Here is an 18758-nt window from a genome sequence, read left to right as displayed (position 1 = left end):
CACTCAGCTGGATTTATTAATAATTAAACAAAAGATTTAAACAAAACACAAAACAAAAAGGCACAAGGGCCAAACGAATAAACAGACAAACAAGTAAGTGACGTGCTGGCTAATCCAGCACGTTTTAGCAATTGTTATCGTCTGCTCGAACTCGGGAGGGGAGCCCCTGGCCATGGAGGCGGCAGCGGGAGCTCCACTTCTCCCTCGTACCCTGTAACTGGTGGCTCTCCAGGCGATGCGGAGCAACAGGCCACCGAAGGCGATGCGGAGCAACAGGCCGCATCCTTGGGCGGTGTGGAGCAACAGGCCGAATCCTTGGGCGGTGCGGAGCAACAGGCCGCATCCTTGGGCGGTGCGGAGCAACAGGCCGCATCCTTGGGCGGTGCGGAGCAACAGGCCGCATCCTTGGGCGGTGCGAAGCAACAGGCCGCATCCTTGGGCGGTGCGAAGCAACAGGCCGCATCCTTGGGCGGTGCGGAGCAACAGGCCGCATCCTTGGGCGGTGCGGAGCAACAGGCCGCATCCTTGGGCGGTGCGGAGCAACAGGCTGCATCCTTGGGCGGTGCGGAGCAACAGGCCGCATCCTTGGGCGGTGCGGAGCAACAGGCCGCATCCTTGGGCGGTGCGGAGCAACAGGCCGCATCCTTGGGCGGTGCGAAGCAACAGGCCGCATCCTTGGGCGGTGCGGAGCAACAGGCCGCATCCTTGGGCGGTGCGGAGCAACAGGCCGCATCCTTGGGCGGTGCGGAGCAACAGGCCGCATCCTTGGGCGGTGCGGAGCAACAGGCCGCATCCTTGGGCGGTGCGAAGCAACAGGCCGCATCCTTGGGCGGTGCGAAGCAGGCATCCTTGGGGCGGTGCGAAGCAGGGCAAGAGCAGTCCTTCCCATGACGGTGGAGGTGGAACCAGCAAGTATTCACCCTCTGCTGGTGGAGGTGGGAGGGGAAAGCAGTCCTCCCACGGTGGCTGAGGCGGAACCAGCAGGCATTCACCCTCTGCTGGTGGAGCTGGGAGCGGCAAGCAGTCCTCCCACGGTGGTTGAGGCGGAACCAGCAGGCATTCACCCTCTGCTGGTGGAGCTGGGAGCGGCAAGCAGTCCTCCCACGGCGGTTGAGGCAGAACCAGCAGGCATTCACCCTCTGCTGGTGGAGGTGGCGGAGGCAGAGGCAGCTCTTGCTGCTCTGCTCCTGGCAGTGGTGGAGACAGAAGCAGCTCCTGCTGCTCTGCTCCTGGTGGTGATGGAGACAGAGGCAGCTCCTGCTGCTCTGCTCCTGGTGGTGGTGGAGACAGAGGCAGCTCCTGCTGCTTTGCTCCTAGTGTTGGAGACGGCAGCAATGGCTCCTCTCCCTCTGGCGCTGGAGAAGGCAGCGATGACTGACTCTTCTCCCTCTGGCGCTGGAGAAGGCAGCGATGACTCTTCTCCCTCTGGCGCTGGAGAAGGCAGCGATGACTCTTCTCCCTCTGGCGCTGGAAACAGCAGCGGGGCCCCTCCCATATCTGCAGCCAGGTAGTTGAGTACCATGGCTGCGATGTCTGGGAGGGATGCTGGGTGGTGTTTCTGTTCCCAGGCCTCCCAGCGCTCCCCATCTCTTGCCCACAGGAGGTTGATCACAGCAGGGAGGGCGTCCACGATATCCCTCTCAGGCTCCGCCAGCCAGTCCCAGATCCCCTCTGAGGAGAGTGGACCAGTCCGCCTCGGAGGATGCAGAGGCAGCTCCTGCTCCTTTCCCTCGGACGGTGGTGGTGGAGGTGAAACCAGCAGGTATTCTTCCCCTGCTAGTGGAGCCTTGGGCTGTGGACACTCTGCCTCCCCCCTCTTGGGCTGTGGACGGACCGACCCCTCATCCTCCGGTTCCTGCTCTGGGCCATCCTCCTCCCACATGGGCGCAGGATGTTCAGGCTCCTCCCTCACCTGCCATGGAGGGGGTTGGTCGGGTGCTACATGCCCAACCTCACCAACGGCGAAGCACCATTCCTCACCCCTCAGACAGGTGAGGCAGATGTCCAGCACAGCAGAGACCCGGCGGGACTTGCGACCAGCCCCGCGCTGTTGCACCTGCTGCTGCTTCCTCCTTCTTCCCATTATTTAATTTGAAAAAAAAAACGAACAAACAACAAAAAAAAACAACCCACTTTTCTGTCCTGGTCCGGCTCTTGGAGGCGTTGTTTGTCCCACCGCTGCCACCATATGTGGCAGGTTGGCTTGCAGTGGTGACGTCACGGACCAGGAAGTAACTGAGTCAAACAATGGATGGGCGGGTGAAGCTGAGTGCAACGGCACTCAGCTGGATTTATTAATAATTAAACAAAAGATTTAACAAAAACAAAACACAAAACAAAAAGGCACAAGGGCCAAACGAATAAACAGACAAACAAGTGATGTGCTGGCTAATCCAGCACGTTTTAGCAATTGTTATCATCTGCTCGCTCTCTGCTCTCTCCGCTCTCCGTACTCTCCTCTGTACACACCCCCCCCCCCCCCTGCAGAACGGACAGCTGCAGGTTCTTATACTCTGGCCGAGGGGTTAACTAGCTGTTAATTATCTTATTCCCCCTCGGCCAGAGTCTGCACGCGTTTGGTAAGGATGCATGACTGTCAGCTAGTTACATAATCAGTAGCTGATCAGCAATGCATCCTCACGGGGTTTTAAATATAAATAATAAAAGACGCGGTGCTTTTACCCGCGCCGCAAACAAAAATACAAATAATAATACATAGGGGCGGGACACTCCGCCACAATCATATATCCATGTTATCTCTGCCTCTGGAAACACAAAACCTAAGATTTAGGGTTAGTTAGGGAGGGTTTGGAGTAGTACGGTAATGGGTTTAGAAACACTGATCAAACAGATTTCGTGGCTTCTGGAGAATATTACTTCATCCCAGTGACAAGGTTGTATACTGTACTTCCACCAAAAGTATTTTAAGGGGCAGACAAGAGAAATAAACCCTGTGGTCTCACTCATTCCAAGTCTCTCAAATTGTAATACCCTACGGTATATATTGACAAATACTCTTTCAGTTCACGTAAATTATTTTTGTAGTACTGTAACATACTTCAATCATTGGTTCCTGACCTCCCATCTTACCAGAGGTGTCAAAGTGGGGAATGTCAGTAAAACAAATCATAAATGAAATTAAGGAGTTGAACAGAATGTGTTTCCGTTTGATTAAATTACACCTGGTAACTGGGTACCATCCGGTTGCTTAGCTGATAAACTGTTTGCAAAGCGGCCTGATTTTTAAACAGCACAGTTCTTTTGCTTATTACAGTGCTTAAACAATCTTTTTCCATCCCTTTTTTTATAGCACTATTCTTGGCATTTAACTTTGTATAGCATGCAACTCTGAAGTTTTAATTTAGCCAAAGCTGAATAGCTTTCTAGAGATGTTTCAATAAAGCAAAACACACAAAACAAAACAAAACACACCCTGATGTACCCACCCATTGGAGGGCTATCAGTCTAAACACAACTTTTCCAATGAGTTAGAGGAAACAAGGTGCCCGAGAGTGTTTTGGAAAGATTCCCATGGCATGCAGTTGTGGTTTGAACTAATTATCCATCTCTTGTGCAAATGTGTGTTCATGGGGAGTAGTTCCACGTTACAGTATTCTCTGCGTATAGGAACATCTCCTAAGAGAACACTTCGTCGAAGGGAACACCCTTGTGGCGAAACTTATTTCTCCCCTTGTAAATGCTCCGGCTAAAGGAACTTCACTTAACCCTTTGTTGCATACAGAGAATGACCATATTTGGGCGTAAATATGACAACTTTGTGTTAGCGCTTGTAGTTTGATAACCGTAAATCAGAAATTAAAACCCAATATATCAACAAAAAGGCATTAAGTAGACCTTTCCAATTACATAATGTTTGGTTGTGGGATGTGTTATATTTTTTCACATAAGCCATGCCTCCCAAAAAATAATAAAAATGGTATAATAATAAGTACAAATGTACTATTTTTTTAAACAATGTAGAACAAAATTAGAGTATATAGGAGCTGAGCTATTTTACAAGGATTTCAAATCAGAAATTAGAATTGAAATTGCTTGTATAGTTGCAGGGTTATACAGGGTTTTGTAATGCGTGTATTTTACAAAAAAAAGCGCCAAAATGGAGAATGCAGGTCAGCTGTGAAATGAAACTGGAAACGTAATATTATCTTGTTTGTGATAAAATAAAATTATTTGTGTATAGAGGTAGCTCTATATACAGCTCTAAAAAAATTAAGAGACCACTGCAAAATTATCAGTTTCTCTGGTTTTACTATTTATAGGTATGTGTTTGGGTAAAATGAACATTTTTGTTTTATTCTATAAACTACTGACAACATTTCTCCCAAATTCCAAATAATAATATTGTCATTTAGAGCATTTATTGCAGAAAATGACAACTGGTCAAAATAACAAAAAAGATGCAGTGTTGTCAGACCTCGAATAATGCAAAGAAAATAAGTTCATCTTCATTTTTAAACAACACAATACTAATGTTTTAACTTAGGAAGAGTTCAGAAATCAATATTTGGTGGAATAACCCTGATTTTCAAGCACAGCTTTCATGCGTCTTGGCATGCTCTCCACCAGTCTTTCACATTGATGACTTTATGCCACTCCTGGCGCAAAAATTCAAGCAGCTCGGCTTTGTTTGATGGCTTGTGACCATCCATCTTCCTCTTGATCACATTCCAGAGGTTTTCAATGGGGTTCAGGTCTGGAGATTGGGCTGGCCATGACAGGGTCTTGATCTGGTGGTCCTCCATCCACACCTTGATTGACCTGGCTGTGCGGCATGGAGCATTGTCCTGCTGGAAAAACCAATCCTCAGAGTTGGGGAACATTGTCAGAGCAGAAGGAAGCAAGTTTTCTTCCAGGACAACCTTGTACTTGGCTTGATTCAGACACATGTCGCCGAACAATTTTTGGTGTTTCCCGTTATGGTCAGTTGCTTCACCATTCTGTTGAATAATGTGCATGTCTTGTATATTGCTGCTGCATTTTACGTAGAGCAGTATTTTTTATTTTTTTTTAATATCACTAAGAGCAGAGGTTCTTAAGCACTTTTGTTTAAGAAAGCTTTTTCTATTTGGTATCACAGTTGGACGGTTATGCTTCACAAACACATCGTATATGTTGAAAATAACCATTTAATGCCTCTTTGCTGACCTATGTTTAGAGATTTTAGTAGGTGAAGTTCAAGCGGCTAGCATAGTCATTATTATCCACTTTGTTGTACTGTGGCTTTTTGATGTGGCTTTAATTTTGATGTGCCTTTAATTGTGGAATTATCAAATGGGATAATTTTCAATTGCAGATATATGCAGTGTTGTTAAATTTCATAAAACAAACCTGTTTCAAGAACAATGGCAATGTGCAAAATGATACAATGGGCAACACTGATCAAATTCTGTAACTTATTGTATTACTTGTATTGTAACACTTGAAATGTATTTGCTTACGATTGTAAGTCGCCCTGGATAAGGGCGTCTGCTAAGAAATAAATAATTATAAAATAATAACTGATAAATAATAATGTAACTGTTAATGCTCCAGAAAAAATTAGTCAGTCAAAACGACTTTGCATTTGAACCTGTCTTTTTAAAGCACTGCAAAGCAACAGCTGCTGCATGTATGGAGTTCATATTTTGCTGATTTAATTAGTGTTCACTAGTCGTGCTTCCAGAGCGTTGTCTTTTAGAGCGTATCCCTGCTACTGCAGAAAACTCTTTCTCTCTCTCGCTCTCTCTTTCTCTCTCTCTCGCTCTCTCTTTCTCTCTCTCTCTCGCTCTCTCTTTCTCTCTCTCGCTCTCTCTTTCTCTCTCTCGCTCTCTCTGTTCTCGCTCTCTCTCTCGCTCTCTGTTCTCTGTCCTTTCTCTCTCTCTCTCTCTCTCTCTCTCTCTCTCTCTCTCTCTCTCTCTCTCTCAATCCCATTTGCTGACCCGCCACCTCTACATTGTCTAAATAGGTTTAGGAGGAGAGACCACTTAATCCCAGTTGCTGTCTTAAGTGCTTCATTTGCCTCATGCTTTTCTTTTTTTTTCCCCCCCTCCTGCCTTCGCAGTTTTGAATGGTCACAGAAAATCATCTCGGGAGAGAGAGTCCACTCCGAAACACAAAGGCAAGGAGGCCACGCCAGGGAAGGAGAGAAGCGAGAACAAGGCAGAGAGTCGCAGAGAACAAGCTTCTTCCGCAGCAGCTGCTAACAATGTGGGAACCTCGGCCAAAGGTTCAGCTGCTAACAGCCATGCTCTGAGCAAATCGGCTCAGGAGCTCCGAAAGCAGGTAAAGCCTCCAAAAACTGGAACACATGGGTCCTTGACCTCAAGCAGAACATATGAGCTAATAGCTCCCCTTGTTTACTGTGCAGTATATGTTTGGGGGTTGCTTTGCATTGTCACGAGGACTGATTTTAACCAACATGCTGTGGTTATGTAGCAGAAGCTTTAAACAGAAACAATTTACTCTTAATCATATTATGAGTGCTGCAAATTCATTCTCATGAATAACTGCCCACCTATGTATAAAAAAAAAATAACTTTTTTTCTCCTTTTCCAAAGAAATAAAAAATAAAATAGAATCTAATTACATAATGGTATAAAATGTTTGGAGAATAGATCCCTGAAGTAATCTGAAGAATATATTGTATTGGCTTAACCGTTGCAAATATATTATAAAAGTAATAAACAACAAAGTAAAAGCCCAATAAACCTCAGTGATACTTTTAAGGGGGTACTTGATGACATTTGTATATCCATGTTTTACTTAATCCTCCCCAAACAACAGGTGACATAGTTGCTTCACTGCTTCAGTCAATGCAATTCAGTCATAAAATAATCCCACTGGTATAAAATGCTATTGAAACAAATAGGTGCTTCAGTTTGATTAGGTACTGCTATAAACTGTAACTTGAAACTCAAAGAAAAAATTGTTTTGACAAAATAAAAATAAACAATATAGTTTATTATCATGTTCATGAACTCAGTGTTGTTTTAATTATTCCTGCAGGTCATTAACTACCAGTAAAGGACCAACACGTACCTATAGGTCATTACCAATTAAATAGTTAATAACTAACTAATGGTTTTCATTATTTTTTTTATTACAGTGCATAAATATTTAATAAAATACTGTAAAACTTAAATTAAGCTCTTCTGGCGTTTTATTTACAATATTTGCCAGTAGATCCGCCGCGTATTGGAAACCAGTGATTATTTGAGAACAGCGTTTTATATTCGATCACTAGCTTCACATGCTTCATGCGGTCATTGAGAAGCCGCTGACACACAACCTTGTAACACCGTAATTTAAACTTTGTTGAAAGGTTGTGTGTCAGTGGGAACTAAGTAACAGTTTTGTTTTATAACTAAATTAAATTGTATTGTACACCCTCTGAAGTATTATTACGGTCTTTTTTTATATGCACTGGTTAACAAGGATATGGTAGCCTATGCAAAACACTGGAAAATGAACAAGCAGAAGTACAAATTAGTATTTAAAAACAGAATTAGATCTACCATTATTTAATAATAATAATAATAATAATAATAATAATAATAATAATAATAATAATAATAACAGTTACATCCACTAAGACAGCCCTGTAGATATCAGAACACAGGCATGTATGCTACGTTTACAGAATAATAATAATAATAATAATAATAATAATAATAATAATAATAATGTTAAATCCACTAAATTATTATTATTATTATTATTATTATTATCACTTTCATCGCTGTCACTTATTAGCAGTTCATTACGCTCAAGCTTCTCCTCATCTTCCTCAGCTTCAACTGCAATGACAGAGACCCGACGTTTATTTACAGTATTTGCCAGCAGACCTCGCGTATATTGGAGACAGGTGATTATTTGAGACCAGGCAATTATTTGAAGTTTTACAGTATATAGAAGTACAATATGACATGGCTCTATTGCTTGTTAAACACTTCTTACTGTTGACTCCATAGAGTACCTAGCCAGTGGAAGGCTGGCTGCGTCCCACAGTACAAATCAGATTGCCATTGCACAATTGCGTAAGAAGACAGTCATAATTTAAGAACTGCAATTATTTGGTAGTGAACTGCTTTCTTTAAGGCTTTATTCCACACAGTTGGAAAACCAGTGGTATATGATAACTCTTAACTAGAATTTGTAAAGTGTAATTTAACTTGCTAATTAAGTGAACAATGGATCTCGATAGGCAAAGGAACTTAAGACAAATTTATTGAAGTTATTAGCCTTTGTTCTCTCTTTCTTTTCTTCATAAATTGATTCCAATCCTAGCAACAGAGCTCCAGTGACTGAGGGATTATAATTTTCTAGCTGCTTTCTTTGCACATCTGTGAAAAGTATCCTGGTTACTTTCTGTCTACAGTAAATACTGTAGACCTTTCCTGAACAGCCATCCTGTCAGGATCAGTTTCCTCATCACCACAGAACCTTAATCTATGGGTAGGAGAGGATCTGTGATGTCTTTTGTGTTCATCGCCAGCTACTTTAAGACAGTATTTTGCAGCCTAGACAGTTTTGACAGGATGTAAGGTGGGTCTTAGCCAAGGACGGCTTACTTGACATCATCACCAAGTGCTGGGATGTTTGGCCTTAGCATTGGAAGACAAGTGCAGCATGACCAACAGGGTGCCACCAATGCCAGCAATATATGACACAAGAAGAACAACATTCCTCTGTCCAGGGAAGCAACCTCCAAGAAAAGGTATTAAAATCAAAACTTGTCTAGGACGACTTTAAGCTGCTAGAGACTGGAAAATGCTGGCAGATGTTGGACAAAAGCTTTCCCACCTGAGAGTGCAGCTACTAACCTTCGATCTGATATTGTCTTGTGGTCTGGATCAGCACGCCTTGTTCACCTGGTAGAGTTAACAGTGCCATGGGAGGATGCTGTGGATGAGGCGTATGAAAGGAAGAAACTTCAGTACGCTCAACTAGCTGCTGAAGCGGATCAGCATGGATAGAGAGTCTAGGTTTACTCAGTGGAGTTTAAGGATTTGTGACACACTCCACAACCTTGTTTCTCAGACATTGGATTGAGTGATCAAAAGTTGCGATGTATAGTGAATAACTTATCTGAAGCAGCAGAGAGGAGCAGCAACTGGCTCTGGTTGAGACAAAGATTCTGGTTGGGGACCTCAAGCACCGTAGAAAGAAAGCAACGCCAATGGAAAGGAAGGCAAGTAAGCTTGGCTTAGCTGAGTGGGAGACAGAGAGGAGTGATGCTGGGACACCAGAATCACTGTAGATCTCTTAAGGTGTTGCGGGCTAATTGACGAAACATCAAGGATGGAAGGTGCCCACTTGAAGACCCCAGAGAAGTACCCTACTCAGCTCAGTCAAGACGGTTGTCATGCTGATGCGCTAGGGAGGCTGCACAGTGGTTGATCCCTGGAGCCAGCATTGCAGCCTTTGTGCTTGCTGATGCATCAGGGAGGCAAAATCGGCTGATCCCTGGAGCCAGCATTACCCTTCAGCCATCAACACCTGGCAGAAGGATATCTACATCATCAGATGGAAGGAAACGCAGATGGATCACATTAGTTTACAGTATGTCTTAGTTGGTGCTTATCTTGGCGAGAGATGAGTCCCATATCAGCATGAAGTTTTAACAACTACTCTCATGTAGGTATAAATATAAATGTTTATAATGTGTTATGTTTTCCAAAGGTAGTTTAAGCTGTAATGACAGAAACCTGCTGTCACTGGGATGCATGTACTGTAGGCTCGTCCCTGCTTGCATTAGCAGGCCTTACTATACATGTACAGTACAAGCTCTATTAAAACTGAGGAAGAAAAATATGTGTAAATATTATTTGTTGTACTTGCATTACAATAGTTTCAAATGCATTTTGAGGTAAAAGAGTATGTACTGTACACAAAACTAATAGTGCAACTATGTAGAGCTGATAACTGCAGTCATAAAAAGGTAGTAGTGAAATCAAATGCGTAATAATAATTAGTATGACAGACATCCATCTTGTTGGCACAGCAGTGACAGGGTTAATGATTTCCTCTCTACAGGGAGACAAAGCTGTGGAACTGTAGATGTTCCATGTTAATCTGCCTGCTATCAGGCATCTGATCCAGCAGCTGTGGCATAACAACAAATGATGTCATTTCAGCATCTCTTCCTGGTGCTTACATGCCCCAAAATTAACTTCAAAGGCATAACCCGTTGCCGGTGGCTTTGGCTTCTTCAGTAAACTCAAACTGCAGGGACAATCCATGGTGTTAACTCATTACAGAGTGGAGCCTTGCTGCCAGGGAAAGCTTTTCCGCTGGTGAGGAGTTTTAATAGAAACAGTGACGTGCTTGTCTGCTAGGCTTTTGTGGCAGATTGAACAATTGCAGAAGAGGGCAAGAACTCACGTGGCCATCAAAACTCTCTGGAGACCTGTTCAGATGGTTTCCATGAGCCCTCTAGTGGTGAAGACAGATTAAAAAGACTAGGGCTTTGTATTAGAAATATGTGTTTAATGGCACAGTTGTTTTGTCAATAAATTTGAAGGTGCGAGTCAAGCCGTTCCAGTCAATTTCTTATTTGTTTGCTGGTAACTTTAGAATTATTAGTATTGGGTAGTGAAGTGTCATTGAAGCTCAATAGATAAAATAGTTTTGGAGCTGAATAATTTGGTTCTACAGATTTATTTCCAGACTTTCTCCCACGTAGTAAATTTGTTTTTTTTGAGAGAATTGTGAATTTTAAAAATATATTTTTAGCCTGAATTAACTGTTTGGGGGCAAGACTATTTATTTTTTCCCCAGGATGTTTATTGTAATTTATCGAGAAATTGGTTGTGTTCATACATAATATAAAAGTAAAGTGATGAAAGATGCAAGGCCCCACTTAACAACAAGCAATTAAAATGGCTGCTTCAGTTGAGGTAGTGTGAACAGATTAAGGTACCACGAGGACACCCCCCACCCTCAAGAACATATGCTGCCCTGCTTGTCAACAAGCCATTGCAGACACAAAACCCTTTTTAATTAATGTAGCCTTTACCAGTGGGAAAACCTATACAGGTGGTACACTATCTGGATGTTTAGCAGAATTTAAATTGTATGCATATATATATATATAATATATATATATATATATATATAATATGTGTGTGTATGTGTGTGTGTGTGTGTGTATATATATATATATATATATATATATATATACAGTACTCTGCAAAAGTTTTAGGCAGGTGTGAAAAAATGCTGTAAAGTAAGAATGCTTTCAAAAATAGACATGTTAATAGATTATATTTATCAATTAACTAAATGCAAAGTGAGTGAACAGAAGAAAAATCTAAATCCAATCCATATTTGGTGTGACCACCCTTTGCCTTCAAAACAGCATCAATTCTTCTAGGTACACTTGCACACAGTTTTTGAAGGAACTCGGCAGGTAGGTTGGCCCAAACATCTTGGAGAACTAACCACAGTTCTTCTGTGGATTTAGGCAGCCTCAGTTGCTTCTCTCTCTTCATGTAATCCCAGACAGACTCGATGATGTTGAGATCAGGGCTCTGTGGGGGCCATACCATCACTTCCAGGACTCCTTGTTCTTCTTTACGCTGAAGATAGTTCTTAATGACTTTCACTGTATGTTTGGGGTCGTTGTCATGCTGCAGAATAAATTTGGGGCCAATCAGATGCCTCCCTGATGGTATTGCGTGATGGATAAGTATCTGCCTGTACTTCTCAGCATTGAGGAGACCATTCATTCTGACCAAATCCCCAACTCCATTTGCAGAAATGCAGCCCCAAACTTGCAAGGAACCTCCACCATGCTTCACTGTTGTCTGCAGACACTCATTCGTGTACCGCTCTCCAGCCCTTCGACGAACAAACTGCCTTCTGCTACAGCCAAATTTTGATTCATCAGTCCAGAGCACCTGCTGCCATTTTTCTGCACACCAGTTCCTGTGTTTTCGTGCATAGTTGAGTGGCTTGGCCTTGTTTCCACGTCGGAGGTATGGCTTTTTGGCCGCAAGTCTTCCATGAAGGCCACTTCTGACCAGACTTCTCCAGACAGTAGATGGGTGTACCAGGGTCCCACTGTTTTCTGCCAATTCTGAGCTGATGGCACTGCTGGACATCTTCCGATTGCGAAGGGAAGTAAGCATGATGTGTCTTTCATCTGCTGCAGTAAGTTTCCTTGGCCGACCACTGCGTCTACGGTCCTCAACGTTGCCCGTTTCTTTGTGCTTCTTCAAAAGAGCTTGGACAGCACATCTGGAAACCCCTGTCTGCCTTGAAATTTCCGCCTGGGAGAGACCTTGCTGATGCAGTATAACTACCTTGTGTCTTGTTGCTGTGCTCAGTCTTGCCATGGTGTATGACTTTTGACAGTAAACTGTCTTCAGCAACCTCACCTTGTTAGCTGAGTTTTATTCCTCCTACACAGCTGTTTCTGTTTCAGTTAATGATTGTATTTCAACCTACATATTGAATTGATGATCATTAGCACCTGTTTGGTATAATTGTTTAATCATACACCTGACTATATGCCTACAAAATCCCTGACTTTGTACAAGTGTACCTAGAAGAATTGATGCTGTTTTGAAGGCAAAGGGTGGTCACACCAAATATGGATTTGATTTAGATTTTTCTTCTGTTCACTCACTTTGCATTTAGTTAATTGATAAATATAATCTATTAACATGTCTATTTTTGAAAGCATTCTTACTTTACAGCATTTTTTCACACCTGCCTAAAACTTTTGCACAGTACTGTGTGTGTGTGTGTGTGTATATATATATATATATATATATATATATATATATATATATATATATATATATATATATATATATATATATATATATATATATAATGTATGCGCATACAGTTTAAATTCTGCTAAACATCCAGATAGTGTACCACCTATATAGGTTTTCCCCTGGCAAAGGCTACATTAATTAAAAAGGGTTTTGTGTCTGCAATATATATATATATATATATATATATATATATATATATATATATATATATATAATATATATACCTTCTCCAACAGTCTCTCAGGTTTCAGTAGACTTAGGGGGTAATGCCGTACACTGCATTTTTTGGACATACTGTAAAACAGGATTTTTTAATTTAATGTACAGGACATGTATGAATAATATATTTCATGGCACATTAATTTTGCGGATTTTTAATAAACGCGAAATTAGCAAACATTTCTTGCTCACGAAATGTTCTTGTGTTGCAGTACTTACAAACACTGTAGAGTGTCCCATCAGTTGTGGGTGAGGTGGTCAATAAAAGTTTTATTCTGCTCCCAGCTTATTTTCTTTCTGGTACTGTTTTTCAATAGCAAGAGCTTCTACTGGCTGCAAGCAACCAAAGTACCAGTATACACTCTAGAAGTTAATAACCTTTCCAAAGTTTTGGAGCAATTTCAAGATTTTAATTTTCTAATGACATGGTTGGCAGTGGGGATCCCTTGTGCCAGCACTAAAGGCTTTTTGTTTGAATATAGAATTAGAAACCATTTCTGTACAAAGGCTAACTTTATTCCTGCCTCCCAAGGGCCTCCTTTTGTAGCTTTTTAGATTTGAAAACTGACCAAACAAATGTATTCATTTCCCAAATCCTTCCCATCTTACGTTTAGCATGTGTGTTGTTGTCAAGAAGGAAAAGGGGAACACGCATGTAATCCAGAACATTTATCTTAAATAAAATTTGTCTGAATTGTACTTGTTCACCAATTTACTAAATTATAGAGAACCGTTGGCAGCTGTAACATGAGACCCACACTGGGGCTTTTAATTTATGGCAGTATTTCTTAAGTTGCCTTTCAAACACAAAGTAGAAAAGAGAATCATGACTGTTCTGTTTGATGCATAAACCTTGAATTAAGACCAAACAAAATCCCAAGCCATGTATAATAAAATGCTATGCATTGGGAAATCATTCCTGAATTGAGCAATCCCCAACTAGACTTCCCCTTTTACCTAAATTTGAATGCTTGGCAGAATAATTGTTAAAATCGGAAGTAACTTTTTTTGGAAACCTGATTTAAAGCACCTAAAGTGGAATGTTTTAAAACGAAGGTTGTTGGTTACCACTTGTTTTTACAACTTTGTAAAGTATTCTTCAGCCTAGATTAGAGGGGGTGGGGTAGTGGGGGGGGGGGGGAGAGTGGGGGGAGGTGTGGGGGTGTGGGGGGTGTGTGGGGGGGGGGGAGGGGGAGGTGTGGGGGAGGTGTGGGGGGGGGGGAGAGTGGGGGGAGGTGTGGGGGGTGTGTGGGGGGGGGGGAGGGGGAGGTGTGGGGGAGGTGTGGGGGAGAGGGGGGGTGTGGGGGGAGAGGGAGGGTGTGGGGGGGAGGGGGGAGAGACAACTGTGGTAATTTTTTTACAAACATGTTTTACCTTTGAATGTATTTCTAATGCAGTGCTTTAAGTAATTCCATATTTTAGGCAATATGTGTCCAGATGCATCGGAAAGCATTTAAACCTACTAAATTATTACACTCTTAAAGGAGAGGGTTTTCCACATGACTAAGCTAGCATATGTTCAGTTATCCTGATGTGGAAGATGGAAGAAATCTTAAGTCTTATTGTCAGTATCGAACTGTGAAAAAGATGTGTTAAAAGGTCTGATAAGCAGTGGGTGAAAGCACGAGTGTTTTCAAAGTAATCTAGTGACAAAAACAGTTTTCAAAAATTTGTTTCTAAAGTCTTAACTCTGGAGCTTCCAGGTAGTTTTCTTTAAGTAATACAATCTTTATTTTCCTTTCCCCTAGGTTTCGAAAGTGAATGGATATACCCGGGCCTCTTCCCAAGGTGCACACCCACCCAGTGCCAAAAAGACAAGAGAGTTCCGACCTTCGCCGTCCAAAACTGTGAAGTACACGGCCACCGTGACCAAGGGGCACGTCACCTACACCAAAGCAAAGCGAGAACTGGTCAAGGAAACCAAACTGAACCACAATAACCACCACCACACTAACCACCACCACAATAACCACCACCACGAAAACTCAGGAAAAGCAGAAAGTAGCAATGCAAAAACACGAAAACAGGTGCTGTTATCCAATGGGGTGCACAAGACGGCAAGGGGTGGCTGTGTGCGTATCAATGGGAGGCTAAACAGGAGGCTGTGCACCAAGGAGAAGGGCATGCGGGTGCGAGAAGGGTTGCGCAACTCCAAGAGGCGGCTGGAGACAACAGTCCTCGGTGGGAAGCAGCTCCAGTCCAACACCAAGAAGGTCAAGCTCCATGTGCGCTCGCCTGAGACCCGCAGTAGGAAAGCCAATCTGGAGAAGGCCTTGCTGAATGGGCACATGAAGGCCCCAGAGTGCCCAGAGCCCAGCTCAGAAAGGCAGAGACCCAAAAGGACATCAGCGAGCAGGCAGACTCCTAGCAAACAAGCACACCACAAAACGGAGAGCGTCCCCAGCGAGAACCATTCTACCTCAGAAACAGAGTCCTCCCCGCACAAGCTGCCTGAGCCCAAAGCGGAGAAAGAGAAAGGTGGCAATAGCAAGTCAGGCTGGTCCTTGATTAGTGAGGCTCCAGTCTTTAGGCCAACCCACAAGCAGTTCCAGGACCCTCTGGTTTACATTGAGTCAATCCGGGAGCAGGCAGAGCCCTATGGGCTCTGCAGGGTGGTTCCCCCGCAGGACTGGCGTCCAGAGTGTAAACTGAGCGACGAGATGCGCTTTGTCACCCAGGTGCAGTACATTCACAAGCTGGGCAGACGCTGGGGGCCCAATGTGCAGCGGCTGGCCTGTATCAAAAAGCACCTCAAATCTCAGGGCATTGCCATGGAGGAGCCCCCACTCATAGGTAAGGCAGCGGCTGTCTTCCATTTTACACCCACTAAATAAGTATTATGTTGTGTCCGTTACATTACATTAATGTCACAAAAATTACTGTTGCTCATTTCCTTGACTTATCTGTAGATTGAGGAAATCTAAATCACTTGCTGGTTTGTTTTTACAGTGCAAAAATATACATGTTTTTTTTAAAACTGCAAGCATCAGCATAAACCAGGCAACTCTTCAAGTAGAGCTAATGGCAAGTTGGATTACCTTTTCAAAAGCTTTGTACTGTTAAACTATAAAAATAAACTATTATTTTTGGTTCTAATACACCACATTTGCTTTTTCCCATAACAAAACGGGGAAAAAAATGCTTGAACTTTGTTTACTTAGCTCGAAATGAAAAGGTAGCCTAATTATTGTATTTATTCAACTGTTTGTTTTCCATAAAGGATAAACAAAGATAAGTGTTGAATCGGTAAAAAATAATTCACTATTTCGAGTTCCGTTAGGCACGTGAAACTGTGGATTATTTTCTTACCGATTCAACACTGAGATTTATGTCACTTAACATTTCTTCCTAATTGATACTTGTTCTATAACGAGATTCATTTGATTGGGTTTAGTTTTTACTCTTTTGTTACACCTAGTTCAAACAGTTAATGTTTTGTATCTCACATTGTGAGTTGTCATGAGTTCCTCTGAGTTTGAGTTTGAAATCCCACTTACACAGACAAAAGTGTGTGATATAAGTGAAGTTAGTAACAAGGACTATGTTTTGATTGTAGAACATGAAAGTGGCGTTAGAAAAATAAAAATGCAAAAAAACAAAGGTAGGTGAACTGGGAACGGAGAGGAAAGTTATTGATCAGTTTGCCAAACCTAAAATAGATGAAGAGCTAAATGTCATTGCCAGCGATCGGTTTTCGAGAAGTACTCCGGCAAAATGTAAGTAGACGGTAAGCGTGTTTGAACAATGGCAAAGCCAGGAACAAAATTGAAAAACTGAGTTTAAATCCAACGTCCGTGTAATTGATGGAAATTTACTAAGTGGAAAACGGATCCTGTGGAACAAATACACATACAGGTACCATCCTGTTTAGTGTTAGGAACCCGGAACTCTGTTCAAAGTTATACTGTAAATAAAGAAGCTTTGTCACAATTTGTAATTATGAAAACTTTTTTTACATTGTTAATGTATAATTGTATTACTTTTAGCAAACAATGTGAAATGCTAAACTGAAATCGCAAGCCCTTTTCCAAGTGTTACGTTTTGAAATGTGTATCAATCGGCATCACTGTATCGGGATGCCTCGGGAAAAGGAAAAATATCCAGGGAAAGCGGCTGGCCCAGTTAAACTAGGGGCATTTGAGACGACCTCAGTCACACTTTGGTTTCTACATGAAATCTCATCTTATCACAAGGCAAAGCAACTGCAAAGTTGACATGCCAACTTTCTTTGCAACAGCAGCCTGAGAAACCATTGGAGACTCCTCCTTCAAGAATTCAACATGGTTTACACAATTTACGCAAGTCACAGCGTAATCTCCTCACTGCACTGTGCTACGCTAACCTGTCTTGCTCTAAAAAGCAATCTCTGTTCATCATTTGAAAATACTGTATCCCAATTAAACAAAGTGGCGTTCTGACTTAATTGTTCTGACTGTAGTTACGTTGACAAATCCAGTTTTCTGTAGATTCGTGAATCAACAGTAAATCTGTCCCGCACTCACCACCTCTTCAAAGCCACACAGTAACTTTGTTAGAAGACTCGTAGAATTAATCAATCAAAAGATCAAATGTTTTAAAACAGAATTTAGATTTGGTATTGATTAGGAACAACTTGAATACATGTGTGTTGTGTTTTTTTTTCTCTCTGTGTATAAATAATGTAGCAGTTTGCATAGCCACTGATAGTTACTCTACAAAGAAAATTCAAAACATACAATGCTGAAGGCAAATTGTAGGTTTAGTGGAATCAGTGGGTGTGCAATCCTGATTTTTTCACTGCACAGATAATTATAGCTTTTGACACTTCCACAGGAGTGTGACTTTCTATCTGGATATGAATTGAACAATTCAGTGTAAATGACATGGTAACAGGTAATGTGTTTCAAGTGGCTCCAGGCGAGCGGGCAGGACGTTGAGGCTGAAGATTAATCTCAGAAACTGGCCTGCCAATTGCTGCATCATTTGGAAATGGTGACCTATGACCATTTTGTACCACAATGAGTAATTCCCTTTTATGATTGAAGCCAATGAGTTCTCACCTGTGTGTTTTTAAATATATATTTTTAAAACCAGAAAAATAGTTTTCATTTCCTTCTGTAAGGTTTAGCAGTGTTCTGTTGCCACATGGTTATTCTCCCTGTCTGAGAATCAAAAGGCCTCACCACCTGTTTTCAAATTGTCCAAAATTTGTCTAAAAATTTAGATGTTGTCAGATATATGCCTGTGAAATATAGATGAACAGTAGGCCCTAGTGTTTGTACAGTAGTACTGTAACTATACAATGTGAAGTTGTTTTATCTGTATTTAGTCAAAGTCTATTCAATATATGCATAAGTGTTGTAAACATGTAGTTTCACAGTCTTGACATTTATTTGGAACGCTTTGAAGTTATTCTTTTAGGATTTCTTCTTATGCTTTTTGCTTCTTTATCACTTCCTGTTTGGCTTAAGATGCCTGAAGCATGTTACTGAATATTAAACGCATACAACTTATTGTGTTTAATTTAGGTCCGCGCAAGAAGAAAATAATATTTGTAAAGTGGAATTTACATAGTTAAACAGAGTTTGACAGTAATGATTTCCCTATTTCAAGAGATTTGGTAACAGTGTAACCTGCATAATATTTATTACCTAAAGTACAAGCATCGTTTGATTTATTAAAATAAAATTGTCAAGCAAATGGTGTTTTAAATAATACCTAATAATAAAACAGTTGGTGGATTTGTGTCCAAATGAACAAATCACTGAAGTA

General features: G+C 41.8%; 1 protein-coding gene across 1 annotated transcript in view; it reads left to right on the top strand.

The window, feature by feature from the left end:
- Window positions 1-18758, top strand: part of LOC117400229 (protein Jumonji-like) — a 163177-nt gene that overhangs the window by 118967 nt on the left and 25452 nt on the right. Inside the window, exons 7-8 of the mRNA XM_033999844.3 lie at window positions 6062-6282; window positions 14756-15800. Of these exons, the coding sequence (XP_033855735.1) occupies window positions 6062-6282; window positions 14756-15800 (1266 nt within the window). The remainder of the gene's footprint in view (window positions 1-6061; window positions 6283-14755; window positions 15801-18758) is intronic.

This window comes from Acipenser ruthenus, chromosome 4 (genome assembly GCF_902713425.1).
Source record: "Acipenser ruthenus chromosome 4, fAciRut3.2 maternal haplotype, whole genome shotgun sequence".
Lineage (NCBI taxonomy): Eukaryota > Metazoa > Chordata > Actinopteri > Acipenseriformes > Acipenseridae > Acipenser > Acipenser ruthenus.
Note: the sequence above shows the minus strand (reverse complement) of the source record. Positions and strands in the feature narration are given on the sequence as shown.